We start from the raw sequence: 27973 nt of genomic DNA on the forward strand, positions 1-27973 counted from the left end.
GTGGAAGGGGAGATGAGGGAAGGCTGTCTGAGACATCCTTAAAAACATAACCCCCCCCCCCCCCCCCCCAAAGTTCCCACCCTCTCCCTGATTAGAACCTGTGTTCCAGTTTAGGATGATCTTTGCCTCAAATGTTGGACTTGAACAGTCACCCGTCAGATATTTCAGATTAAAAATGCATTGTGCTAGCACACCATTGCCTTATGATTTCTTTGAGTTTCCCCAAAATAGTTGCTTCATACAAAACTCTGCAGGCAGAGTGTTGCATCTTCTTGTCCTAGCCCTGGAAGCCATCTTTGATTCAATGTAGGTATGAGGCACTGCAAGGGGCTTGCATTATTTTTCCTTTATAAGATGTTAGGATGTTGAAGACAATGTGGTCGAAACATTCTGCATTCAGATTATGACATTTGTTTCATTGTACGAGAGTCTCAGCAGGAGTCAATGTGTTAATGCCTGAGCCGAACCCTTTTGGAGTCAATAGAAAGAGCCCCATGGACTTTTGTTGGCTCCGGATCAGTCTCATATCCAGATCCATATATGGTGATGTAATGAACATTCAGTATTTTAGAATGGAAAGATCACTCCATGACTTGAAATTTTTAAATCAAGCTTAGATGTTTTTCTAAAAGATATGCTCTTGTTTACCAGAGCTATTGGACTTGAAACAGGAATTATATGTATGAAAATCCTAAGGCCTGTGTCATGCAGGAGGTCAGCTTAAATTATCACAGTGCTTCCTTCTGGCCTTAAAAACCTGTTAATCAACATTTAAACAGTCAGTCATTTTTAAAAATGAGAAAATTATTAAGTTAGGCTACTGAAGTGGACCCTTGCTTGGCATGTTACTTACATGCTTGTAACTGCATGTTCTATTCACAAGCTAGTTCCAATCCATTTCAGTGCATTTCAGTGTGAAAGAGACACAAAAAAATCATGTTAATGTATCTTACAAACACATTTGTTACTTACCAGGAGACTGATATTCAGTGAGCAAGTTGGCAATCAAAGGAAGTGAGTGGAAGAATGAAGCATGTACAAGCCCATACTAATTAGGTGACTTCCCTCTCATATCCTCAGAATGTACTGAGTATAACATGGCTCCACCTTTATTAGGAGGGCCATCCCTCTATTAAGCAACCAATTTTGTTGGGCCCTTGAGTGGCCATTTATGACAGAAGTCAGAACTGAAAATATAATCCAATTAACCTAGCTCCCCCTCTAATTTAACAACAAGACCAGCTCTTCCAACAGAACAAAGGTATTGCTAACATACGGTTTGCAAATTTGTATCTTAAGCCTGATACAAAAAATATAAAACTTCTATATAAATCACTGTCCCATTCACAAAATGTGGATCAGTTTTAGACATGTAGATCAACCTTTGATATAAGGGGAAAGTCAACCATAATAAATAGTTCTCTGTGTAAATTTGACATTTCCAAAGGGAAGCTGGACTTAAATATTTCTTTGATTTCTCTGAGTGAGAGAGGTTACCTCTTTTGTTATGCTGTTTTCCTACAACTTTTCCCTTGCTAATATTTCTGCTGCACGGAGAAGTATACTTGGGGTTTTTTTATGTAACTTGAAGTCTTAGAAGATTCAGCCTATCAAAGCTGTGCAGAAACATGGTTCTGATTGAGTCTCTCTTTTGTGCAGAAGAGGCTCCAGGCTATGTTTCTATTGCAGTATTACAACAGATAACCTTTTGTGGCTTTGACCTTCTCCTTGTCCCTTCTTGCAGACATAAAACCAGCCAATGTGTTTATAACAGCCACAGGAGTGGTGAAGCTGGGAGATCTTGGATTAGGTCGCTTTTTTAGTTCTAAAACCACTGCAGCACATTCCTTAGGTAAGATGGCATTTCTAGCCATTAAACACCTTTACACAATGTATAACTGTGAAGTTCAAACAAAATGGTATCTGTCCTCTTAATGTGACGCAGGTTGGTTCAGCGGGTACCTCTGACATGTTTTCTATGATACAAGTATTAAGTGCTGTTTATATATATTGAGTTTCTTTATGCAAATTTTAAATAGTTTTTTTAAATTGTTTTAATTAAAACTCTCCATGACATTTTTTTCTGCAACATTGTTCACCGTGGTAAGTATAATGGTTTCTGATATGTGACTAGCTTGTCATAGGCATCTTTCTTTATCTAAATAGCACATCTGAGTGTGTGGTGCACTGTATTTAGAGGATTAATAAACAAGGAGACCCAAGATACCTTCTCCCTTTCCTTAATTTGTTTTTTTGTGCTGATATCAACTGTTACACCACCAACTTCTTTTGGTAATATTTGATCAGCTGACTCTCTCCAAGATGCCATTGCAATTGCTGTCTGGGAATGGGAAGTGTGTAAAAGCACATTTCCACAGAAACCCTTGCAATTCACCAGTTCCAAACAAGGACGCTTTCTCAAACAACCACCATAACAGCTCAGAGCAACGTAAACCTCTTAGACCTGGGCTGAGTTTCAAGTGAAGTTGTGTTTTCTAAACACTTCCCATGAACCTGCTCAACAGCAGCTTGGTTTAAAGTTTTCTGCTGTGCAATTACACATCTTTCAAAATGACCCGCTGTCTTTGTCTGGTGGTTTGTTTCATATACTCCTAGTGGCATCTACAGAAGTACTTTTGACCTTTCTGTCTTCAGGAATGAGATCACTGTAAGCCTTCATCCCCAGCAATGGGGAGTGGGGTGTGTGGTATCTAATTTGATACATCTACTGGACAGATTTTAACAGCACTGTGACCGTCTAGTGGTCAGGCAATGGTAGAGGAGAGCAAGTGTAAGATTTCAGTGTGTGGCAATGGCAGTTCTTTTGTATCTCTTAGGAAATAAATATACATTCTGTCTCCAGGGCTGTCAGTCTGGCACCTTTCATCAACCTAAAATTCACTTTATGAACAAAGTTTGCTTTTTAGGGAGGTTTTCTGTAGGCTCCTGATCTCCACACGGGTTGATACTGCAGTTGGGATATATATATCCATACTTATACAGCATACTACTATAAGGTTTGTAAGTTTAACATATAGTTGCAGTAATGTCTGTATAACTACTGTTTGTTGTTTCCAGCAGTGCTTACAATGTGCTAGGTAGTTACTATATGTAAGACAACCTGCTTCCTGCCCCAAAGAGCTTATAGTGCTGAATATTCAAGCTTCTATAAAGGACACGAAATCAATATTCTGCTAATTGCCCAACAAACTCTCTTTTGGTTGGGTTTTTTCAGAGACATGAATCTGCAGTCTCTCTGGCTCAACCACAATTACTCTTATTCCAGTTAGATAAGTTATGGAGCAGCATTGGCTTCAGTGAGAGAGGGATAATTGTTCTTTCTTTCCGATTTTGGTGATTCAGTGCATTTGTAGTCAAAAGGAGAGGGAAGAAAGGATCTTGCTCTGTTACCTTGACTAAGAAAATAGACCTGTTCAGTTATCTGGCTTGCTTGACAAATAAGAATCCTGATCATGCTCTGGACGTGATACTATATTGAAGGTTTGGCTAAATTGATCATTGACAGAACTACTGTGTTAATGTTCTCTGGGCACTAGTTTGTAGCTAAGTGGCTAATGTTAGCCCTTAATTGGATATTTTAAAATGGAATTGAACCCTGAAAAGGAGTGGGCGGGTGCGTGTATGTGTGTGGTTAGATGAGGAGTGTTCAGAGTTCCACAGATGCGGCAGAAGAAACTACAATTTTTATCCCTTTTCATACAGGAATAGCAATAGTGGGTTTCACCCTCTTGCCATCAGGCTCATTATTTGAAAAACAGGTAAAGAGTTAAAGTGCTTTGAGCTCAGCAGCATGGTCAGTGGAAGGCACAAGATGCAAAGTGCACTATGGTTATTTCAGGCTACTCTTTGTAAGTTTTCAAGAGAGAACATTGGCCATTGATACCTGGTGGTATCTTCTACTTACGAGAGTTAGGTTTTACTTGATAGTACACCTCTACCCCGATATGACGTGACCCGATATAACACGAATTCGGATATAGCGCGGTAAAACAGTGCTTGTGGGGATGGGGCTGTGCACTCTGGCGGATCAAAACAAGTTCAATATAACACAGTTTCACCTATAATGCGGTAAGATTTTTTGGCTCTCAGAGGCAGCCTTATATCGAGCTAGAGGTGTACTTAAAACCTCTCACCTCTGTAGCAAACCAGGTTTTGAGTATCTATTCCCTTTGGAAGTATTTCAGAAACATTTCTAATTACTTCCTTTAACAAGGCATTAAACGTTTGCTTCTGTGGCATGAAAACTAAGCCTAAAAGGATCCAAGCTGATCCAGATTTAGGATGAGATGAAATCCACAACACACACTATTTTATTTAACAGAAAGTGTGTGGTGACCTAGTTTGTGTGTACTGATGTTTGTATGTAGATGACTGTATATGTAGCTAATTAGACTGACACACCACACAATTTATTTGAGCACTGTCAATGTTTGGTGTGCTGTACAGATTGTAACGGAAGACTCTGCCCCAAGCAGTTTACTGTGAATTAGAGTGGCATACACTTACAGCATACAGTACACTTGGTGAGTGGAAAGTAAAGTCCTAGTGTAGTGCAGATGTCATTTGTGTACTAGTGTTACGCACATAGCCGTTCACGTTAATGCATTGAAATAGTAAGTGGGAGAGTTGTATTTAGTACCATTGTAGGATTTCACTGTATTTTTCTTACTTCTCTGATTTCTTTAGTAGATGTTCTTGTGACACTGGGTTAGAAAGTGCTGAGATAGACAGATAGTAATGAGGGCCACAGTACCTATGTAGGTAGATAGATAGAACTTCTATACAGGATATTTTTTTTTACCCTCACAGTGAGAGGGAATTGGAAATTTAGAGCATAATTAATTGTTGTACATTATTAATGAAATACCTTCTGCACTAAAATATAAATTGTTGCATGGATACCATGTGACAGTTAATATACAAGTATCCGATAAGTGCTTTATCTCATCCAGTACTTATTTCAAACACTGATACTTCATATCAATTGTGGAAAATTAATTTACTGTGTTATTACAAAGATATTAGAATGATGAAAAACATAGAAATGGATATAAAATTAGCAAAGCAAACTATAATTACCTGTTATAAAAGGCAGCCCTACTAAAAATCAGAGAGTAAGAGATGCAGTAGGAATTTTCAAAAACCTATGACAAATGTACACTTGTTCTCATTACCCAACAAACATCCTTAAATATCACGGTAATCACACACTTCTGTTTATTCCCCTATTTCCCCAATGAGAGTGGTGTGATTTCAACGTTTTCAAACAGTTCCTCTGTTTGGATAATACACCTTTCTAGCATATGCAAGATGTAAACAGCATGAATGTTTTTCTTAATATAAAGGGACTATATATAAAATTTGATTTTTCATGTAAACTTTGTTACTGTGCATTATTTATAAAGCTCTAGATGGCTATATGGTTTGCATCATACTGATATAAGATTTTAGTTTTTGAGAACATAAAGTGTTTACTATTCCAGAGCATTTTTACCTCTGTCACCTCTTTTTAAGTAAAAGTTGTGATCATGTAAGAGAGGTTGCTTCTTTTCTTTTCCTAGCCAATTATATCTCTATACTGTATTAACATGTTCAAAAATACTTGAGTCTTATCTCACTAAAGAGCAAGTGGCTCTATTTAAGTTCTTTACCTTTAGTTCCCATGGTCAGTTTGGACTACACAAGGTGTTGATATAATTTCACTTTGTGCCATTTGTCACATTCTGCAGAAGACTCTAGCTTAAATTGCTCCTACCTGCACTGAATCGACATTTGTTTTGTAATCGTGTCACATACACCAGTGAGGTTTTTAAGCACACAGAAAAACAGAGAAGACGTATGAACCTTTGTTGTTATAAAAAGATGTAATAGCAAGCAAGGTACTTCTAAAATGTATGTACTCAAAATATTAGAGTTTTATTTTACTGTCAAATTTCAGTCTAGAATGTATTCATAAATAAGAGAGAAAAATCCCCATCAGAGTAAGTTAAAATCACATCATCAGGAATGGGCAAAAATATGATCATGTCCAATAATTTGATTTTATCTAGTTTGACTGCTGTGCTTATTATATTAATAAGAATAAATTGGGACTTGGAAACTGACCGAACATGTAAACCAGGCTTGTGACCTTTATCAGAGCTCCTCTTTCTTAATTCAGAAAGTGCATGTAGTAAGAGTTAAAGCTCCTCTCTGTGGATCCTGCCCTTCCTCCAAAGAAATAGCATCCTGAAAGCAAAATGAAAACCAGTGTGAAAAGGTAAAGGAATCCAGGTTTCCAAGGGGGACAAGAGCTGTTTACAGTGATGCTTGTTTCCAAATAAAAAGTACATTCTTACGTTCAAAAGATATTTTGTTTGGAGAAAAATAATATTTGGAGTAATAGCTGTTTTTATGTAATTGGCTAGATTTGTAGTTTTGTAGCAGCAAGAAAAGGAGTCTGGTTTACAAAGGGTTTTTTCATTTGGAAATTTACATTTTAGTAAGTGTGAATGATATTTTATATATATTTATATTTAAGGTAGTCATGTATAAGAGAGATATGATTTTATACAGGCCTAGTCTGTGGTATCTGATACTTCCTGTAGTCATGTTGCCCTAGCAACCACCCTGAACCATAATTTCTAAGGCTGCTGACCCATGAATTGAACACAGGGCTTATGCAAATATATTCATCTAATTTTTTTCTTTCTTTGTATTTCCTAATATCAGACTGGCATAAAAGGGCATTAGGCAGTACCACAACCCGTCTGACAGGTGTACTGTCTGGCTGTGGCAGTGCAGCCGCCTCGGTGTCAGAAATGGAAGCCATAATTAGAGCAAGGAACAGAATGAACGTCAAACGAATTACCAGGCAGCAGATCATATTTGTCAGGAAGGATTGCATACATAAAAATTAAGTGACAGTACACGCCGGGGTAATGAAAGAAAAATGAAAGATTTGCCCATACACAGCTCACAAGATACAAGCGAATGTCTTGCTTGGAGCAACAGCAGGCTGCACAACAAATTATGTGGCTGGATTTTGTGGCTCCTGTTTCACCACCATAGTCTGCATTCATAAAGCAAGAGAAAGTGAGGCCCACTTCCTGATAGACAGACCTACAAAAACAGATGAACAAACAAACAGAAAAGTTGGATGCATGCTGGTCCCACTTGGCCCTGACTGCTGTAAAACCAGCACCCTGTATGAATAAGGAAGGGAATTGTATTGGATGAATGGTAAACCCCACAAATAAAATGGTGAAATCGACTTTTCCTGGATGGTTAGAGGAATAACCTGGGGGAACTTGTGGGGTACCACATATTCTGCTGCTGCTCTTTTCACTGTAGAGATTTCTTGTTCTCGAGGTCTATGTTATTGCAGGGAGCAGTCTTCACTGTTCAGTGCTTTACCTGAAATCTTCCACATTTTAAAGCAAACCCTTGCAGCTGAATTACTCGCTAAGGGGTATTTTATTAGCTGCCATTGTCAGGTAGCAGTGCTGCCCTTCTATCCTGTCCCCAGTTAAAGAAATTGCTCTCTCCCTCCCTGGATAAATCCAAGGTTTTAGCAGGAAAGGAGAATGGAGATGCATATAATTAAGACTTTCATTTATTAAGATTTTTTCCCCCAAAACGGAGAGAAACAGTCTCTGGTGAGTGGGACTTTTTTAAAAATTAATTTCTTTGGAGAAAATATTGCTTAACCATTTTCACAAAAAATGAAAGTACATTCCAATTCTTTTGTTTGTTGCAGTGCATGCATAATTACATTTAAAATCTTTTCCTTTTGCTTACGTATTTCCCCTTTTTGTACCATATGGTACCCTTTTGCCTCCCATTTCACTGCTAGGGACAAGAAGTTATTAAATTAACCTAAAGCTTCCTCTTGTCCAGTAACAAAAGTGAAATCAGATGTAAGAAGTGGATTTGTGTTGTTTCTCACCCACAGTGCACAGCAGCTTCAGAGTTACAGGGGCTTTCTTCCAGCAAGTAACCAGAATGGGCAGAGTTGCAGTTTTCCCGTACTGTCTTTTCCATATGCTACTCTTTAAACTTGTCTTAAAACCCCATTGTAAAGCCCATGTTATACATTTCATCATTTCTTTTGTGAACTTCTCTGTGAGACGAGCAGAACGAGGAATAAATCAGTGCATGGTATTCTATCATGCTTTGTTTAAAGCTGTTAAATAGGTCCCACAGCATAAGTTAGGATGATTTTAAGAGAAGATTGTAAACAGCAGAACATGGTGATATATTGACTAAAAATTCAACACTGAATTGATGTAGTTTTGGTTTCTTTTTAAATGCACCAAAACATTTACCCGGTACAACAATTAAATAGCTTATAGATAATTTCCATCGATGTTAAAATTGACTGCTTTTTTGTTAAATTAATTACCGTATTTTTTATTAATGAAAATCCTATGTCTGATGGTATAATCCAAAATTGCAGGTTTGCATTAAAAAATTGAAAAATAAAATAAAATAGTTGACTTTTTTTTTTTTGCCAAACAGACTCAAATTTCCTTGTGTCAGAGCAGATTTTCCTTTTGGGGATACCACCATACATGTCAGGCCTTCTCAAAACAGAACACACAAATAGCCATTGATCAGACTGTGTGTGGGTTGCTGAACACACATTCCTTCTGTGTTTTCTGCTCTGTTAGAGGGCAACCAGGGAGTACTCCTTTTGTCTTGAGAAGATCTGGTGCACAAATACACTGGTCCCCATTGTTCTGCTTGCCAAGCCAGTGTGCCATTCCAAGTAGATTTATGGTGCATTTAGAACTGCAATGACTAGAAAACAGCCCTCATTGAGAAACAAAGGACAGAGGAAACCTGTGCTTAAAATTTTAATGCCCATCTTTTCAGTGTTCTGAGAAAATTTGTTCTTTTGGTATAAGCAGTAGATATAGTATTTGTGGGATAAAATGCTAACTTCTAATCAAAGAATTGTTGGTTAATTTATTGTTATGATTAAGGTTACCAGATAGCAACTGTGAAAAAACGGGACGAGAGTGGGGGGGCTAAGAGGCGCCTATATAAGAAAAAGTCCCTCAAAACGGGACTGTCCCTTTAAAAACGGGACATCTAGTCACCCTAGTTATGGCTAATAGGTATAAGTAGAATACATAACAGATAAAAGGATTTTTGATTATGTGCAGTAGGTGGATTTTTCCTAATGGAATACTGTCTATGTTGTATCACAACTCTTTCTAATCTACGTGTTCCACTAATCTCTCATAATTCCTTTTCTTATTTGCATGTGATCTTCTTGCTGTAGAAATAAGTAGATTTCAATCAAATCCTTCTTTAAGTTGTTGGAATGGAATTCGTACTTCAGGGTGATACTTGAAGGAATTTAGAGTAAACTTTTTTCATGCTTTTGACCATTCTTTCACCTTTATCTTGCTTGTAAGAATCTGCATAGACTCTGCTATGGAGACAGCATGCTCATCTCCTGTCAGAAATTCAGCAATCATGCAGTAGTTCTACAACTAATGAATGAATAAAGCAAGAGCCAACATAAAGTGCAATGCCATCTCAATTTGACTTGACTGAGTCTCTCAAACTGTTGTTGGATTTTTCTTGTAACAGGAGAAGCTGCAGTGCATCCTATCTCAACTGAACACTTTCATTATTGCAGACCAGGCTTATCCTGAATGTTTGAGAATAGGAGACAATTGATGGGTGTTTATAGTTTCTTAAGATTTCAGTAGATTACAAAGGACTAGGAGTAGGTGAACCGGTTTAAGAGTTCAATGCCTTTCAATAGGAAGATTAAGATTCTTTTCTATAAGCGTACATCAAAGTATGAAAAGTTTTGTTTTGGCATTCAGACCCTCATGTAGCAGCGTTAATACTAGACTCCTTCTTAGGATCACTGTAGATTCTCCTATGTAACAATTTACAGGCTTATTTTAAGAGATGAGTCACTTGAGCATTGTGGGTGCTGATTTCCTCTTGGAATTAAGGCCTTTGATTTTATTTGTACTAAATAGAACCATATTAAAAAGTGGTTTACTAACTCTGAGGTTATCACACTTCATTGTGTGTCTTGCATATCAATGGCAAGGCAACAATCCTCAACATTCTAAATTATTTATTTGAAACATTTCTTAAACTAAGTTAGACCGGTGTGGCAGCTGAGTTTTCTGAGGCCTGGTCTTCGCCTTTTCAAATGTAATGAGCATGTTTCAGAAACCACAAGTATTTCAAAACATTGCAAAGTTTGTTTGGAGAGAAGTGGGAACATCTCTGGAATGAAGGAATGCTTTAATCAGTTTTACCCCTTGGAGGCCCATGTTGGGCTCTGATATTTCTTGGTTTGAAACTGGGAATACTCTGTAAAGACACAATAAAGGTCAGAATTTGTTAGGTTCTTCTTTCATATTCAGAACTCTGTTCCCTGCTGAGAGAAAGCAAAACGATAGATACAGAAACACAGTTCAGTTCAGTATTTCCTTGTCAAATTGCCTTTAGTTTATATCACAGCCAGTTTGATTGACCAGTTTCAAGTAGATACTGTAATTTCCCATATTTTTCAAAACCACATAAACCTCTAAAATATTTTGGAACCCTCCACACCCTTTTCAGTCTGACAATCTGCCTGAAGGCAATGGGAGGGCTGCGTGAGAGAACATTGCCACAGGGAGAGTGTTGAATACCTTAGTTTTAAGCCAGTTTTGAACAAGAGAAGAATAGAGGGAGAACCTTAACAATATAAATTAGATTTTGTCCTTGTTTCAGTTTGTGAAGAATCAGGAAACAGTTTCACAGGGAACTCTGATCCCTGAATACATCGTATTTGCACAGGAAAGAACTTTGATATAACTCAGCATACAAAAAGTTAAAACAAACAGACAACCTCACGTTAAAACCAAGAAGCCAGCAGTGATGATTTTAATAATGACAAAAAACACCCCTCATGCCATCTTTACAATGATGGGTGAGCATTGTCACTCCCGTGTTACAGAAGGGGAATCCAGGGCATAGAAGTGACATACCTTTTGTCCCAAAGCGATTCAGTGGCAGAGTTGGGAAAAGAACCTAAATCTTTCTATTCACAGTTGGCTTCCATAATCTCACACTCCCTGTTTGACTCAAAGAATATTTGAGAGGGAGGGAATATGAATCTTACATTTACAGTGCTGCCTTCGCATATATTTTTGAGATGTGGGAGACAAATGGGCTAGCTGCCCATAATCTACCTGCTGAAGAATCAGCCTCTCCTTCACTTGGATGTTACAAATGATCCAGAGGTGTTCTGGTGTTGTGGGATGGTTTAACTGTAGCAAATACAGTACCTATGATAGAGGAAAAAGCATTGGTTTGAGATCACTCAAGTATGGCAGTGTTCAGGAGACTTTCAGAGGTGAAATGGGAAGATGCCGACTTTAGTCATAAACCTCTCTACTGTTCTGTGACCTTTATAACTTAAGAGGCATTACTCTACCAGCTGGTGATTAATATTGAATCTGAACAATATTTGGTATTTTCAGCAGGGCAAATGCCAAAGAAAGTTTCTGATTAATAGTCTCCGATTAGACTGTTCTTGTCAAATTGACTAATGTAATGCATTGGTGAGGCCTGGCTGATTAAACTGGACGTCTTGTGCAGTTTTCTAGAAGATGCTCATTACAGGAGATTCCCACATAATGTTGGACAGGCCATAAAGAGAATTGGGCTTGTCAGTCCTTTATCATGACACTTATTTAAAAATTAATGTATCATTTTTGAAATGCAGAGACCTGCTTGTTCGTATATTTGCTGACAACACTACAGCAATGGTAGGTAAATGTGCAAGGTAGAGTTTATAGAATCAGCTCAGGCATGGGCTGCCCCACAAACCTATTTAATATAATGGAACAGCCTAATGCACAAAAATCAAATAAGGAATATGACGCATTCATCCGTATTATAAACACTGTCATTCTGCCTTGATCGAAGGTCGCTTTCAGGCATTATTCAAAACGACAATTTTAAATTGAACAAAGCCTTTCAAACAGACCCATGCTAACATGGAAGGCAAGGCCATAACTTTCAAGCCCACACACTGTTATTTACTATGAGCTTGTTATGCAGTGACCCAGAACAACCGATTTCAAGAACAGTTAAGGCTGGAGGCCACCAGTGGCACCAAAGCATTCTGACACACTGAGACTTATGGGAATAAGAGTATAAATGTTCTCCATGTTTATTTCTACCATTGCATGTTCTGGAATTTACTCAGTTAATTACAGACAGGAACGGGGTAGCAGTCTCTCTGGCTCCTTCCAGTATTGTAATTTTCTTGGCAGAACTGAGAAGAGGAGAAGCATAGAGAAGGCAGAGGTGGGGAAATGGCTTATACATCAGTGTTCAGTGGAGAATTATGAAAACTCTCAGTGATCTTCAGAGAGTGAATAACTTTGAGCTTCTGCTGCAGTTGCATGTTTTTAAACAGAAAAAATGTGTAAATGATGTGCACCCAATGCAATTTTTTTTTTTTTTTACAGAAAACAGCAAAGTGTACAGGAATTATGTAAAGTGCTCAGCTGGCCCACTGTATTCATTTCACGTGCAAATAGAAGGAGATCCATAGGAGGTTGGAGCTCTGTCGGCTTTCACAGTATTCTGTTGTTTCCCGTTATGTCACTCCATGCAATTCATTAAAAGGTTTAGTAACGAATGAGAGGACTCCAGTCTATCCCATGTGCAGCAGCCTTTTACAGGAAGCTAAATTGGGCCCAAACTGGGTCAAGGTCTATGTTGGAATATTCCTGGACTGGATATTAGTACTGGACTAATATGTGATGCTGAAATAGGGAGAGATTTGCAGACAGGCATGGAGATGTAATAATTTCTGAAAGTCACATTCCCTCTCCCACAATATGTACCTATGTTAAATTTGTGCAAATTAAGTTTCCAACCAGAGGTGCCTACCTCACTCAGATTCATGTAATTTCTTATTTGAGTGAACTATAAATGCAAGCTAAGATTATGAGATATGGGTAACTGTTTACTGGCCACTGCCAGAGGCAGAATACTAGAGTGGAGGACCAAATGAGTGATCCAGTCAGATACAGCAATCCTTCTTCCTATGTTACTCAGTATATTTTCTGACTATCAGAACTGTAATGAATTAATCCAGTAATCTCATACATTTCACATTCATGCAGTAGGTTTTATTTCATTTTACTATTTTTATGTGAATCACACAGATCTGACAGCTCCTGTTTTGAAGATATGTTTAGTATATTAAAGTACTCCTTGTGAATAGCCCAGTATTAAAATGGCTAGGGTTTGGCACTGGTAGATTTCGAGACTCACCACGCATTATGGGGAAGAATTGGGTTTGAGGCTACCCATGTGAATCTTGAAAGCAGCTGGGAGTGCAGTTTGGAGTTAGGTACATATTGCATCATTCACAAACACTTTTCTAATGGATGAACATCTCAAGGATGATCAAAACCTTGGGGTTGCAGGGGTCCATGCTGCAGCCATAGCTCCCAGAGGAGGGTGGGAATCAATATTTATGAGAGATAGGAAGGTAAAATGGAGGTCTGGGGTGGAAATGTAATGACCGTAGCTATGTACACATACAGATATCTCTGTTATGAGCAGAGATCCACCCTGGAGCCTTCAGCACCAAAGACTCAGACCTCTCTCATTTGTGCCCTTAGAAGTTCACCATGGATGACCATGGCATCTGTATGCCTATGTAGCCATGCTTCTGCTAGAGAAGGGTTAGTGAAAGACACACATTTGGATTGCCCCATGTTCCTTCACATAGGACGAGGGGTGAATGAGAACCCCTTTTGCCCATGATAGGAAATCGCCCATTCATGTTGGACGACGTTCAGGTTTTACAAAATCAGATTATTTGGAAACTGATTACTTGGCTGATGGAGCGAGTCTGTATTTACAGGGCCAAATTGAAGGCAGTGAAATTAATCAGGTATGAATTTGGCCTAAATTGCCCAAAGGAAGGTTTTTACAAACTCAAAATATAAGTAGATATGATCACCTAATTAGGAAGATGTTACTTCCTGGGAACCAGGTGAGTTATGAAAGTAATAGAAGATGTGAGCTAGAGGTTATGGGCTTGTGAAATGCATTGGCTATTTCAATAACTGAAAATATGTGAGAGATTGTAATTGGTCCGTAGTTTGAATAACTAGTTACCCTGTGTCCCAGCTTGTTTCATTAATGCTTCAAGGTTGAGGAGGAAGGCACTTCACACTAAAATCTGTGCAATAGGAACCCAGGATTGTCACTCTGCAGCCTAGAATGTCTGAGTCAGTGTGAACTGATGAAGTAAGCTACAAGCATGGCTGAGAACTCGTTTTGTTTAGAATGTTACCAGGTTCAGTCCTCACGGAGATTTGCAGCGTGTTACCATCCAGTTTTTAAAGTTCTCAGTCATTTTGATTTTATGAATTATAGTACACCCGTGGGACAGCAAGGCCTTCAGTTATAGTGACATATCTATGTCAAGAGTCCAGACTATTGTGATATCAGAGGTAACTCAATCAGCCATCACCCACTACAGCTATTTTGAATGCAACAGTTCCATTGGTTGTATGAGGGAGAATGCTGAGATGATATAGCCCGTGTGTGTGATAGCATGGGCTTTGAGCTACTAGTACTTGTTATAATTCATTTCCACTCCTTTCATTTCCAACGTTCACACTCACTTGTAGACCTTGTTTCTGTTTAATTTTGCATGGCCTAGCACCTGAAAGGCCCATTGACTTACACCTGCTCAAAAGCCTACAATTTATTTGCAGCCAGAGTTTTGAATAAAAAAATTGTAGATTTAACATGAGGCAATTTAACATTTGTCACTTTAAGGTCATTAGTAGAAGGTTAGATAGGAATGCCAAGATCAGAAAAGCAGCAAAGAATCCTGTGGCACCTTATAGACTAACAAACGTTTTGGAGCATGAGCTTTTGTGGGTGAATACGAAGTGGGTATTCACCAACGAAAGCTCATGCTCCAAAACGTCTGTTAGTCTATAAGGTGCCACAGGATTCTTTGCTGCTTGTACAGATCCAGACTAACACGGCTACCCCTCTGATACTTAAGATCAGAAAAAGAACAAGTAAAAGAGGGTTTGACAAGCAGAGAAAATAAAAAAGATAGTAACTGAGCCCTGGATGTTTTTTTAAATAGAGTGTCCGAGGATTATTGGATGTAACTGAGGATACCAGAGTATCTTGTATTTTCAGTCCCACTAAGTTGATTTGGGATAAAAATTAGTTTCACTGGTACAAGGGTTTTATTAGTAATTATTTCAAATTCCTGTCCAAAGATGCCCTGGCAAATTTATCTTTAAAAAAATACAAACGTTGGAAACAGAGTTGAAAGCTCATAGCTCCTAATATGATGGAGAACTGCAAAAGAGTTTTTAATTCTGGAATTTCATAGATCATCCTGGCTCTTCCAAAAAAGTTTTTGAATGCCTACTTTATTACTACTGTTTCTCCAGTGCAGCAAATGGGTCTCTTGAGATCTCAAAGAGCTTGTTAGAGGAAAGGTATCTTATCATATTTGGAGTTGGTCTGTCAGGCAGTGGTTCAGTGTGTGTCAAGTGAACATATTCAATTGATATCCTGTCACAGGATTCCTGTTTTAGTAGTGAATGTTCGTGACATCGAACTTGCGGCTTCATGTGCCATTGAATGAACCAAGTGGAGAGCGATCATTTACCATTGTTCTGTATAAGCAACATATTCCAAAAGTGCCCAGAAGGGTAGAAAAGAAGATTGTTTTCCTCAAAGTTCAAAATACATAAAATGATCACAGTAATGCCTGTCTGTTCTTTATCTGATTTTTTTGACCTTATTATGGTTCTGAAAAAGAATATTTCTTCCATAGTCTTTTGAAACCATTGCTTATTTCATAATTGTACAAACTATCTCCAATGTGTGGTTTGCCAACTTTGCTAGAGCCATTGCTCTTCACGAAGATAAACATCTGTATTTCATATAGATCAAACTCTGTTGCTCTTTAGAAAGATAATTCCTGTTTTTGTTTGTTTGTTTGTTTTTTTTGCTTGCTTTGTTACAGTGGGAACTCCATACTATATGTCCCCAGAAAGAATACATGAAAATGGCTATAACTTTAAATCTGATATCTGGTCTTTGGGCTGTTTATTGTATGAGGTAAGCATCTCTAACTTTTTCATCTTTGCATAAACAAGCACATAATAAAACAGGAATGAACTGAAGTAAACAGTTTAACTCAATCCTGTTTACATCCAGTTCCTGTGAAACCCTATAAAATCTTAGTTATCTTAAGTTCTTTTTGAGTATTTAAAAAAAAATAAGATATTAAACAGATTTTATTCAAAGCTGGTTTAGTGAATCACAGTAAATGTTGGAGATACAGATAGCAGCAAGCCAATTTGTCTTATTCTTTACTCTTGTAAGATGGGCAATTATTGGAAGAGCGTATTTAGAACTCTTTCCTAAATACTAGGTTTGTTTTAAAGACAGAACTTGTCATTTTAATGTTATTTAGTGTAAAGAGCCATGAGTTCTGAAGAGCTGAAATACTTTGACTTTCCAGAGCTCTTGATGAAGAAAACTACTATGATTTTTTTTGAATGAATTTACTGTTCCCACTGAAAGGATTTAGTTAGATTTTTTTTAAGTGTTTAAAGCCATGCAAAACCATGTAAGAATATAGTTTTTCAAAGCAGAGATCTTTAGTGTGAACTACCTGCAGTTTTACATACTTAGTGTGTACTACATACTAGCTATATTAAGTGTGAGAAGAAAGTTACTCTTGATACTATGATTTTGTAAGAACACTATGCCTTTAGATTTTTCAGGTGTTCAGAAAAATGCTCAATTGATGGTATTTGAGATTCATAATTTTTAACAAATAGCAAGGTTACATTATAAATGTATGAAACAGCTTGGGGCTCAAGTGAGGGTAGACAAAATTTAGAAAGTGTGTGGTACAACTTTTTCCCAAAAAAAATTTCAGTTAAGAGCCCACTATAATGTTAAACTTTAATTGAGCATAACCCAGGGCCACTTCAAAGCTTTGGATGCTTAAGTATTTTGGTTATATTTTCCTAGTTAATTAAAGGATTGTCAAAATGAAATAATGTTTGTCATTGCAACTTTTCACAATCATGAAAAAAATCAAAATACAAGTACCTGGCATAAACTGATCAGACACTACAATAACTTTAGCTAGGTTTCTGCATAAACTAGGCAAACTCTTTACAGCTACTTTTTCTTAAAGATAATTTTATCTTAAAAGCAAACTAGGCAGCACTCTTCCCCACAAGAGTTAAGTGTTTGTTACTGTTCGTTTACTGCTGAGAAGAATATACTCATCTAGTTGCTAAATGCTTGTTTAACAAGGTAATGTCCTGTCATTAGTATATTACCAAGCCTGAGTCATACAGTTCAATAGGTGCTGATTTATTTGTTTGCAGAATGTGAAAGTGCTGTGTGGTGTGCATCTAGAGAGAGAAATATCGGTGCTGGGAAGCCAATGAAGTAAATCAATAAAATCCTGCTAGAGGGATTAAGCATCCATTGGGAGTAGCATAGCACTGCTTGAGTCTTAACAGCTCTGTGTGTCTTACATGTGAGAACTCCAACGTCATCTGCTTAGATGCAATTATGGCTTTGGTGTTTGTTCCTAAAAACATTCTGGGCCAAATTTATCTGCATATTGGTTTTTAGATGCCTGTCATATGGGTATCTAAACACTGACCCATACCCACCTGAAGTGGTTCTTTCCACGGTAAAGAAAACGCAGATGCTCCTTAGACAGCAGCTAATGCATGTTTACCTGCTGCCCTTGTCAGGAGATATGCCACAGAGTTTAGTTAATGGAAAAACAGGAAGGCTGGATTTAGTACAAATGCAGTGAATGGCTGCAATTAATGTAAAGGCCAAGGACTGGTCTTGGTGGTCTCTAAGCAATGAGCTGCTGGACCTGCTGAAAGTAGATTTGCTTGGACAGAGATGATGATAATGTATCATAACAGTGACTTGTGTGTGAAATTCCATTGGGGATTAGAGGGGTGGGCTAAGGGGACACACGGGTCTGATGCTGTACACCACAGTCAATGAGGAATTGCCAGACCTTTGCCAATAATAATGCTAGCCACAGACACAAACATTCTTGCTGATCTGTTGTTGACGACTTAGATCCAGGAAGCAGATAATGTAGAAGATAATTTCCTTGGCTGCTCCTCTCTCACAAATTGTCCTGTCAATTTTTGGTCCCTCTCTGTGTCTTCTCGTCCACAGTATGGTGAAGCAGGACCTTGTAAGATAGCATGTGAGGCTGAGGGAAGTTGATTAAAAAGTTAGAAACGGCTGCCAGAAAGGTGGAAGCAAATCTGGCCGAGCCATTTTGCCTCTAAAATCATTGTGAATAGTGCCTTTCAACTGGGGTTTGTACAGTGCAGACCAGAGGTCCTAAAGGAGATATTACCTTGGAATCTGTGCGATAGCCATACAAGAAAAGCAGTTGGGAAACTAATATTTATGTAGAGGGAGAAAGTGTTCTTCAGTCAATCAATAAAATGGAGCTTTAAAACAGCATAAGCTCACTATAAGAAACCATTTCTTTTCAGAGCTGGAAAATCCTGCAGCTTGGCTAGTCGCACCATTTCAATATCTATTTAGCAATGAGAAAATAGGTGCATGTTAGCATTTGTTTAAGATGTGTCAAAAGCTGACCTGAGCATGCTGCCTACTTGGCAATGTGGCCACATGGGAAAGGGCTTTTAAAAAAGCTGTGCTAACCAGTGTTCCCTCTAATGTTTCCCATGCATGTGCAGAATGAATTTTCTTATGTGCGCCAATATGGACGTCGTGTGTGACACATCATCTTTATATTGGTGCACATAAGAAAATTCATGTGGCAGGGGTGGGCTGAGGGTTGGGATGTAGGGGAGAGGGCTTCGGCTGGGAGTGCAGACTGTGGGGTGGGGCTGAGGGTTGGCGGGGAGTTAGGTCTCCGGCTGGGGGGAGTGGGCTCTGGGATGGGGCTGGGGATGAAGGGCTTGGGGTGCAGACTTCCCTGGGGCTACAGCAAGGAGAGAGGACTCCCCACAGCAGCATCTGGGCTGCAGCGGAGAGGTGTCTATCCCTGCTGCGGCAGCTCCAGGGCTGGGGCCATGGGATAGGCACCTCTCCCCTGGCTGCAGCAGGACTGGGGCTAAGTTGGGGCCGGGGCAGGGGCACCTCTTCCCCAGGGCTGGGGCTGGGGCTGGGGCTGGCAGGGAGAGGCGCCTTTCCTCGCCTCAGCCCTGAGTGCCTGTGCGGCACTTAATAGATTGCTACATGGCTGCACAGCTTAGAGGGAACTTAGGTGCTAACATCAGTGTGTGATAGCCTCGTACTGGAAAAGGAGGAAAGCAGCAACTCGATTCAAGGCTCTCATTATCATAAACAATTGTGGAAATGTACTCCAGCTGAGTGAAAAGTTCCTGGGTCCATGCTTAAAATTCATGTGACCTCTAGGAAAGGAATACAAATGACTTGGAATTTATTCAGAGTCTTAAAGCAACAGCAGCAACATATTTTAACAGAGGGTAATTAACTATAGGAACAACTATCAGAGGGTAGCCGTGTTAGTCTGGATCTGTAAAAGCAGCAAAGAATCCTGTGGCACCTTATAGACTAACAGACGTTCACCAGTAACTGCACACCACACCATAATAACTCTAGCTCAGGAACCAATCCATGCAACAAACCTCGATGCCAACTCTGCCCACATATCTACACCAGCGACACCATCACAGGACCTAACCAGATCAGCCACACCATCACTGGTTCATTCACCTGCACATCCACCAATGTAATATACGCCATCATATGCCAGCAATGCCCCTCTGCTATGTACATCGGCCAAACTGGACAGTCTCTACGGAAAAGGATAAATGGACACAAATCAGACATTAGGAATGGCAATATACAAAAACCTGTAGGAGAGCACTTCAACCTCCCTGGCCACACTATAGCAGACCTTAAGGTGGCCATCCTGCAGCAAAAAAACTTCAGGACCAGACTTCAAAGAGAAACTGCTGAGCTTCAGTTCATCTGCAAATTTGACACCATCAGCTCAGGATTGAACAAAGACTGTGAATGGCTTGCCAATTACAGAACCAGTTTCTCCTCTCTTGGTTTTCACACCTCAACTGCTAGAACAGGGCCTCATCCTCCCTGATTGAACTGACTTCGTTATCTCTAGCTTGCTTGCTAGCACACATATATATACCTGCCCCTGGATATTTCCATTACATGCATCTGAGGAAGTGGGTATTCACCCACGATAGCTCATGCTCCAAAACGTCTGTTAGTCTATAAGGTGCCACAGGATTCTTTGCTGCTTTTATAGGAACAACTTATCAGAAGTTGTGGTGGATTTCACTGGAAATTTTGAAATCAAGATTTAGATGTTTTTCTACAAGATGAGCTTTAGCTCAAAGAGAAATTAATTCAGGGACATCCTATGGCCGTGTTGTGCAGGAGATCACACCAGATGAACACATTGGTCCCTTCTGGACTTATAGCCAATGAATCTACAAACCAATTAAAAAAGCCTACTGCTTTACATGCATAGAACCTTAGTATCTAAAGATTTTAGTAATATACACAATGGAACTATCAAGTGTAGCGGTATCTAAAAGGTGTGTATGGTGTTTCCATCACCTGAAATGCATCCCAGAGACTACTCTTTATAGGTTTATTGTGAAGGAAACTTGGGGTTTTAAGAATTTAATTATTTATTTACATTAAATATAGCTGGAATTGTACAGATTTGACGTGAAACTGAGATTTCCAGTAAAGGCATTGCTCAGTTGAAGCTTTGCTGACTTTTATTTTTACCATTAGCCCTACTGGTGACAAGAACAATATTGACAGTAACCTAAGTTAAATGCTGTTACCCCATCACTGATCAGTGTTCAAAGTGAGTTCTCAATCAGACTGCTTTAAGTTTGTTCCTAGGTACAAGTTCTGCTGTAGAGAAGATCTCGAATTTTGTTTGGAGTGATGTATTTAGCCTTATGCTAAGATATAGTTTTGCTGCACAATAGTGTCCTCTCATGGCATAGGAGTCTAAGAGTCCTAGCATGCTAGCTTACTTGGTAAAATAAATATGCTTTTGTGGTGGTAATAGTATAATCGTGTGTGCAACATGTGGCTTGAAAAGCATTTTTGTATTTGCTGTCTACATAGGAAACCCATAAGTTGTGGACAAGGTCTGATATTTTGACACTGCAAGAAATATTGGCCAGTTACCGTTTGATTTCAGTGAATAAAAAGTTATTATTTTTAGACATTTTAAACTTTGTTTAGATTATGTGAAAAATCAAATCTATAATCTCTTTGAAGGATCTTTATTTTAGTCATGCCAATTTCTTGTAATAAAAAACTTTTCTTTTCTCATTGGGCTAAAAAGTGGAAAATAATGATGTTTGGCTGGTTATGAATCACTTCTGATATCTCTTTTCAGACTTTATTTTGGAGATAAACTCAAGAGAGATTTAATGTACAAATTACCTTCAGAGATGTGCATGTCAGTTGGAATTCATTTGAGTAATACTGGGGGAGGGTGTTGTTATGTCATATAGTACCATCTGACTGTGACATTTAAAATCGCACATTGATTTTTATTAAATCTTATCAAACTAGTGGGAGGTGTCTTCATTCCCCACTTCCCTTGGAAATCTGCCATCCAGATAACTTCAGGGGGATAAAAATAAGTTCTCAGTTTCCAGAATGTAGCCACAAGCGATGGCTTTAGCACTTTTAACAAGATGATAAATTTAAACACTAACAGGATTTCATATTTTTTAAACCAGTCATGCGGTGTGGTGGTCAATTTTAAATGGAGATCCGGCCATTCTGCTGTAATTGTTCTAACCAAAATGTCAAAAGCAAACCCAAATGTGGCATCACAAACTGTTGTTAGCAGTACATTTGGAATGCCTGCACTCAGAGTCCTCCAGCTCACATTCTTGGCTGTTTTAGTCAGAATTTATAAGGCACCTTCTTTTTCAGTTTTAATTTTCTATTTGCCAGTCTTGAAAAGAACATGAGCGTTGTGCTCATTTTTTGTTTTACTTTGCATATGACTATGTAAGGAGCTACAGACAAGGATTTTAATTGTAATTGAAAGATCTTCAGATTTCCAGGAATTATTGACACTCTATTGAACTCTAGGAGACCAATCTTGTATGCTTTTGGCTAGCGTTTTCCTGACTCTGCTTTGTGTTTGTAACACACAGATCATCACCGTAACTCAGAGGAACCATGGAATCTATGCTCCCTTCTTTTATTTTAAATTAATAGTGCCAGTTTGCTCTTTGAACATACTGTTTATCACTGATGACATTTTAGATTATACAGTGTATACTGATAATTTGTGAAACTCCGAACCACAAAAACATACAAAATAGACACTGACTAACGATTCTTATCTATGTGCATCATGTACACCTCTTATGTTCTCCCAGCCTGCGCTTGCTGTCTGTTCACTAGGCATATCTAGCTGGCTGCTACAGAGGGACATCATGTTGAATTTCACAGTACCAATGAAATCTAGTTCTGCAAACATTCCTACCTACCTTACACAAAGTAGCTACAGCTGGAAATCTACAGAAAAGTGAAGCTGGGATTTTCAAAGGAGCTTGAGGGAATTGGGCACCTAACACCTATTGAATTTCAGAGTAATTTTAGGTACCTTGAATCTCCCACCTGAGTTGCCATATGTAAGCATGTTTGGACATCTGACAGTGTAAGAACTACCTGAGATATATTTAAACTTGAAAATGTATCACTGTTTCTCTAAGTTGACAATGGAACTCTTTTCCATTAATATCTGGCAAATTAGTGAGTGATGTACCAATAAAAATTGTGGCTACAGTCCCACAAAATGTACTTAGTCTTTTTATTTTCCCAAGTATACTTTAATTTTAATTATTTGTCCTGCTCTGCTAATACATGGGATATATTTTATATATTAGTGAACTCTTAGTAAAATGCACTGCAGAATCCTGCTGTTTATAAACCAACCAAACAAAAAAACAAAACAAAAAAAACTTTGCTGGAAATGGAGTGACTCCACCAGTTTTGTTGCGAGAATGATCTGGTTTGTGTATTGGTGAGGTTTGACTGAGTTAAAAACCTTCTATTAACTGCACAGAGCAAGACCCAAAGCACTGTCTTCAAAACCTGATGTAATTCATGTGCTGCACCTCTGGCCTCAAATCACTAATCATCTGTCAATGTATGTATCTAAACTATAGAATTTCAGAGCAGAGTGTCTTGAGTTGTTTTTTTATTTGTGTTTAAGTACTTCTGGGAGCTTGCTGTGTGTGTCAGCAACAAGATGATATTCTTTGGATAGCTTTCACAGTGCATGATAATGAGCAAAAGACTAACAATTATCAAATAGCCCCTTATTACAACCATAGCGAGAAGCATCAACTTCAGCCGGCGTTAATATGAAAGGCTTGCCGTTTTGATGCAGCTTGCGGCAAAATGTTTTAAAAGCTCTTCTAACCAGAGTAGATAGTATCACCAATGATCCAATAGTGCTTCTTTCGGAGGAGGTGTTACTCTGCTGTGTGGTGTGGCATGTAACAGTTAGTGAGAGTGACAAGAAGCACTTGAAGGACGTTATGGAGTAGTAAGCAGATGGGGCACCGTGTGGGCTGCATGCTGAGGTGACATGCCTCTTGCTTACTGAGCCTCTCTGCAGCTCATGGTTTTCCCTTTGAAGACCATTCTTATTAGTGCTATTGTTTCCCTAATATGTAAATGGCGAATTTCATTTGTTCCTGTTCCTGGAGACAGTTGTAACGGTGAACAGTCTTGAGCTTGCGCCTGACATTGCCAGAACGTACTCTGGATCGTGGGCTTGTTGTTTTTGAATCGTGGTTTAAGAGAGAGCGCAAAAAGGTACTCAGCTCACAATGTTTACTTTAAATAGGTATTATTTATTCATGCCATATTTTGTAAGTGCACAAACACACGTCTCTTCATGGCTGCTGTTCTGGGGCTCAGCATTTAAAGTTCATTTAGAGCTCTCAGTTAAGGACTTGCAGCATAAGTGATTTCCTCCCACAAAGATGCAATTTCTTTTTTGAGACCTAATTACATTTTATATGTATATACTCTCCAAACATCATGTGTGTATCTTAGCTCCTCAAAAACCCTCCATTGTGTTATCCTGGCTGCTTGAATCTTCCATTTATCTCCATGAAAAAAAGTATGTTTGAATAAATTGAGATGTGGGGCTCATGAATCAAAGAAACTAAAATGAAAAAAATAAGCTGATAAGGAAAAGACACAGTAGTCTGGTTACAAAAGCTTTTTAGAATTCTCTTCCCTAAACAATACGTGGCTTTGCTTTGTTTAAAAAAAATCAAGTGGAATGTTCATATTTATAAGACTTTGAATTTTCGGTAGCAACTTGTTGTCCAGAAAGCATCAATTTACTCTTTGCAACAGTCCACTAAAAATTTAGCAGGCACAGAGAGCAAATATGCTCTGTTCTGGTCAGGATTGTAACTGAAGTAGACTGAAACTGTAACATGCATCAAAGGCAAAATGGCTTTTACTTTTAAAAAATTATAATTTTTATGATAGGTTATCATATTCCACTTCATGCAATTGGCTTAGAACAATAATTTTCCTGCAGCACTGAAATCTCATTTCCTTGGTTTAAGGAACATTGATATTTATAATCTTTTGGTGTACATCTGGAATCGCTGCCCATCTGCATTCACAGGGTCCCACATGTAAGACATTTTAGGAAAAAATAATTACAGTGCTGAGGAAAAACACAGAAGCCTCTCCTGTGTAATGAGGACCAGGAAAGTGTAATGAGTGTTCATTGATCATTTGAAGAAAGTGGTGGGAGGTGTTTGGTCTGTGAATCTCTATTCTGCTCGGCACGGGTGTTTTCTTTGGTTACAAGAATTATCACTCACCCCTTGAGGACACCAGGAAACCAGGTTAGCTGCCTGAGACCTCTGTGTGTGTGTCCCTGCAGCATGGTAAACCAGAGTTGCAGCCTTCTGAATAGGGGACAGGCAGAGGTCTGACTTCACTGTGCAAATACCAAGTGTTGTGCCTTTCATGTGGCCGGGATGCTCTGTGACTCGACATGATTTGCAGATTGCTGCTGCCTGTTTGCTTATGTGCACTGCATAGGGCTGATGAGGTAACGGCAGGTATGCTGTACATCTGCTAATAGGTACTTGTCAGTGTACAAACTGATGTCTCAAAGAGCAACAGTCTCAGTTGGTGTTCACTGTCAGAGAGCAACAGTATCAATCATTTGTGCACTGTCACAGCAAAACTTTCTATTGCAAATCAGCCATACTGGGAGCTACTGGACCCGTCACAATTTAAAACTATCTTCCATTTTTCTTTACAGATGGCAGCTCTTCAGAGTCCTTTCTATGGAGATAAAATGAATCTGTTTTCTCTTTGTCAAAAGATAGAACAATGTGACTACCCCCCCCTTCCAGCTGAACATTATTCTGAAAAGGTAAGTTGGGCATGTGATGCTTAGATTGGAAAGTGGTGACCCATGGATGTAAAATAACTGACCCCAGGGTGGGGCAGTGTGTGTGTGAAGATGGGGAAGTGTTTTCTGGCCATATCTGAAGTGGACCCTTCCCCCCCAACACCTGAAAAGAATTGGGGATGTCTAAATAGGATTCCCTAGATTAGTTTACAGCTGGCTAAAACACCTCTCACCATGGTATCCAAGCACCGGCAAAGTAAATAGAGCCCAATGGGGGACAAAAGGAAGTTTCCAATAACGAGGAACGGTCTGATCTGGAGCAGTCCTGCACTAGCAAAACACAATGACCAAACCTGGGGAAAACCTGACACCTCTCCCTACAATAACATACCATAAAACAGTGTTTAAATTTAGTCTATAAAGTCCTCAGTTTGTTTAAATGTATAACAAGGGAAAAATGATACTAAAAGGAGGAAGGGAAGTGATTAGCCTAGTACAATAAGCATCCAAGCAGGAGCCATATGGGGGCTTTTTAACGTCTGGTTAATTTTATTGCTATGAAAGCAAGAGACGGGAAGCAGTGGCTGGACCGAGCTATATCACAAGTTGCTGCTGTGCATGCCCACCCCTTTGCCATTGTGCTTAAATCCAATTGCCACCACCCCCTTCTTCAGCAGTGGACCTTTTCTGACAGTTGTGTGGCACTTTTTGCGATGTGGCCAAATGTCAGCTAGACTGAAGCCCACCAAATCCATTTCACGTGGACCTAAATCAGAGAGGAAACCAAGTCTCCTGGTAAGTGTGTTAATTGCCCTGAAACAACCAGTTCTTTTCCTCCATTTCTTCTTTCAGAAATAGCTGCCTAGTATTTGAAAGGAAGTTGTTAAGGTAATTGAGTGTCCAACCAGTTTTTCAGTAGAAGCAGAGCTCTGTGCAGTGAGAGACAGGGTACAGGGGACACAAAATCCAGGGCAGCTAGCAGACAGTCTGTGTGTGTTCTAAGGTTCTTCCCCAGAAGGGGACTGTGGTGATGCTCAAAACATCTTTGTTATTGGGTTGCACAATGGTGGCTAGTGTGCCTGGTAGAAATGGGAAGCAACAAACTAAATAGATGCAGCTGATCTGGAGAACTCAGCCTGTGTGTGTCTTTCCAGGGATTAGAGAAATATCCCCACCCAGTTTTACATACTCACGAACTGGTTAGAGGTAACAGGATGCTGGAGGAAGGAAGGAGTTGGGATGTTCATAAAACAAAGGGGGTTGGAAATCAGTGTTGCATATTCAAAAAACAGGGCATCCATACAGTAACTAGCAACCTCTAATCCTCACCTCCCCTGTTGTGTTTGTGGTATACGCCAATCTCCCTGTAACTGCTGTAGAAAGCGGACGCAACAAAATAAATGAAACTGGCTTGAGAGCACTTTAATTGGGAACCAGTTCACTTGCACATCCTCTTAAGCTGCTGACATTTGGCTCCCAGGGAAAGATACCATGCCAGATTTGTGCACAAAGTATTGGGAAATAGTACTAGACAAAACTGAGCAGCTGGGCTCTGGCTCCGACTCCATTGCACACAGCAGCTTTTGTGAAATGAAGTGTGCACTTCTGGAAATATCCAGTGTGTGCTGGTTGCAGGGTTATTTCTCCTCTGGATGGATGCAGCTCACTCCCTGTAATGTTAATGGGAGGCACAGGCCTGGAGCGGACAGACCCCTCAACCTGCCAAGCCAGTAGATTTTTTTCTCTTACTGAAGACTTGGATCGGCTGCAGTGAGGTGCTGTTAGTGAAAGAAGCGCGTGTGGGAGGTGTCAGTCACCGAGGGGAGACGAAACTCTTAGGGACTTCCGATAATTTCACATTAGTCACCAGAATTTGAGCTTTTGTGTTTAAAGCATGACATTTCTCATAGGACAGCATCTCTTCAGCTGGACTAGCATGGTGCTGTCTCCTTGAGCCTGTAGGCAGAGGCTCTGTCTGTGCTAGAGAGCTGAACCATTCCTAACTCAACTGGTGGGATAGAACCAGCTCTGACTCACATGGTACACAGCATCCAACCAGCCATTTCCATTTCAGTACCATCTGGATATCTATTCCAAAGTGCCTTACAGAAGCAATGGATTCTGGGAGGTTTCAAAAGGCACTACTGTAGTCAAAGCAGATTTGCAGTCAGATAAGAATGTACACGTGCAATCAGTTCCCCCACCTTTTCAGGTGAAGGATAATACACACACGCTGCTTTCTTTCAGAGCATCTGTTCTAAGCATTAACCTCCTACCCTGAGTTGTGAGTCAGCAAGTCTGTCACAAACAACTGGCTTATTTCTCAGTTGTCCTGCTGCGTGGGCAAGAAATATAGCCATAATGTCCTGACCATAACAGACTCTAAATGCTGGCCGTCTGGTGTGCACATACATGGTAGGAAGGGGCACTGTGTTCCTGAAGAGACACCAGAGCTTCTGG

The 27973-nt window shown here is 39.3% G+C and overlaps 1 protein-coding gene across 2 annotated transcripts in view; it reads left to right on the forward strand.

Annotated features, from left to right (window-relative positions):
* The window catches only part of NEK6 (NIMA related kinase 6), a 116390-nt gene that overhangs the window by 81724 nt on the left and 6693 nt on the right, over positions 1 to 27973 (forward strand). For both annotated transcript variants that reach the window (XM_030535617.1, XM_030535618.1), the window contains exons 8-10: positions 1745 to 1852; positions 16061 to 16155; positions 25421 to 25534. In XM_030535617.1, the coding sequence (XP_030391477.1) occupies positions 1745 to 1852; positions 16061 to 16155; positions 25421 to 25534 (317 nt within the window). The remainder of the gene's footprint in view (positions 1 to 1744; positions 1853 to 16060; positions 16156 to 25420; positions 25535 to 27973) is intronic.

Source organism: Gopherus evgoodei, chromosome 16, assembly GCF_007399415.2.
Source record: "Gopherus evgoodei ecotype Sinaloan lineage chromosome 16, rGopEvg1_v1.p, whole genome shotgun sequence".
NCBI lineage: Eukaryota > Metazoa > Chordata > Testudines > Testudinidae > Gopherus > Gopherus evgoodei.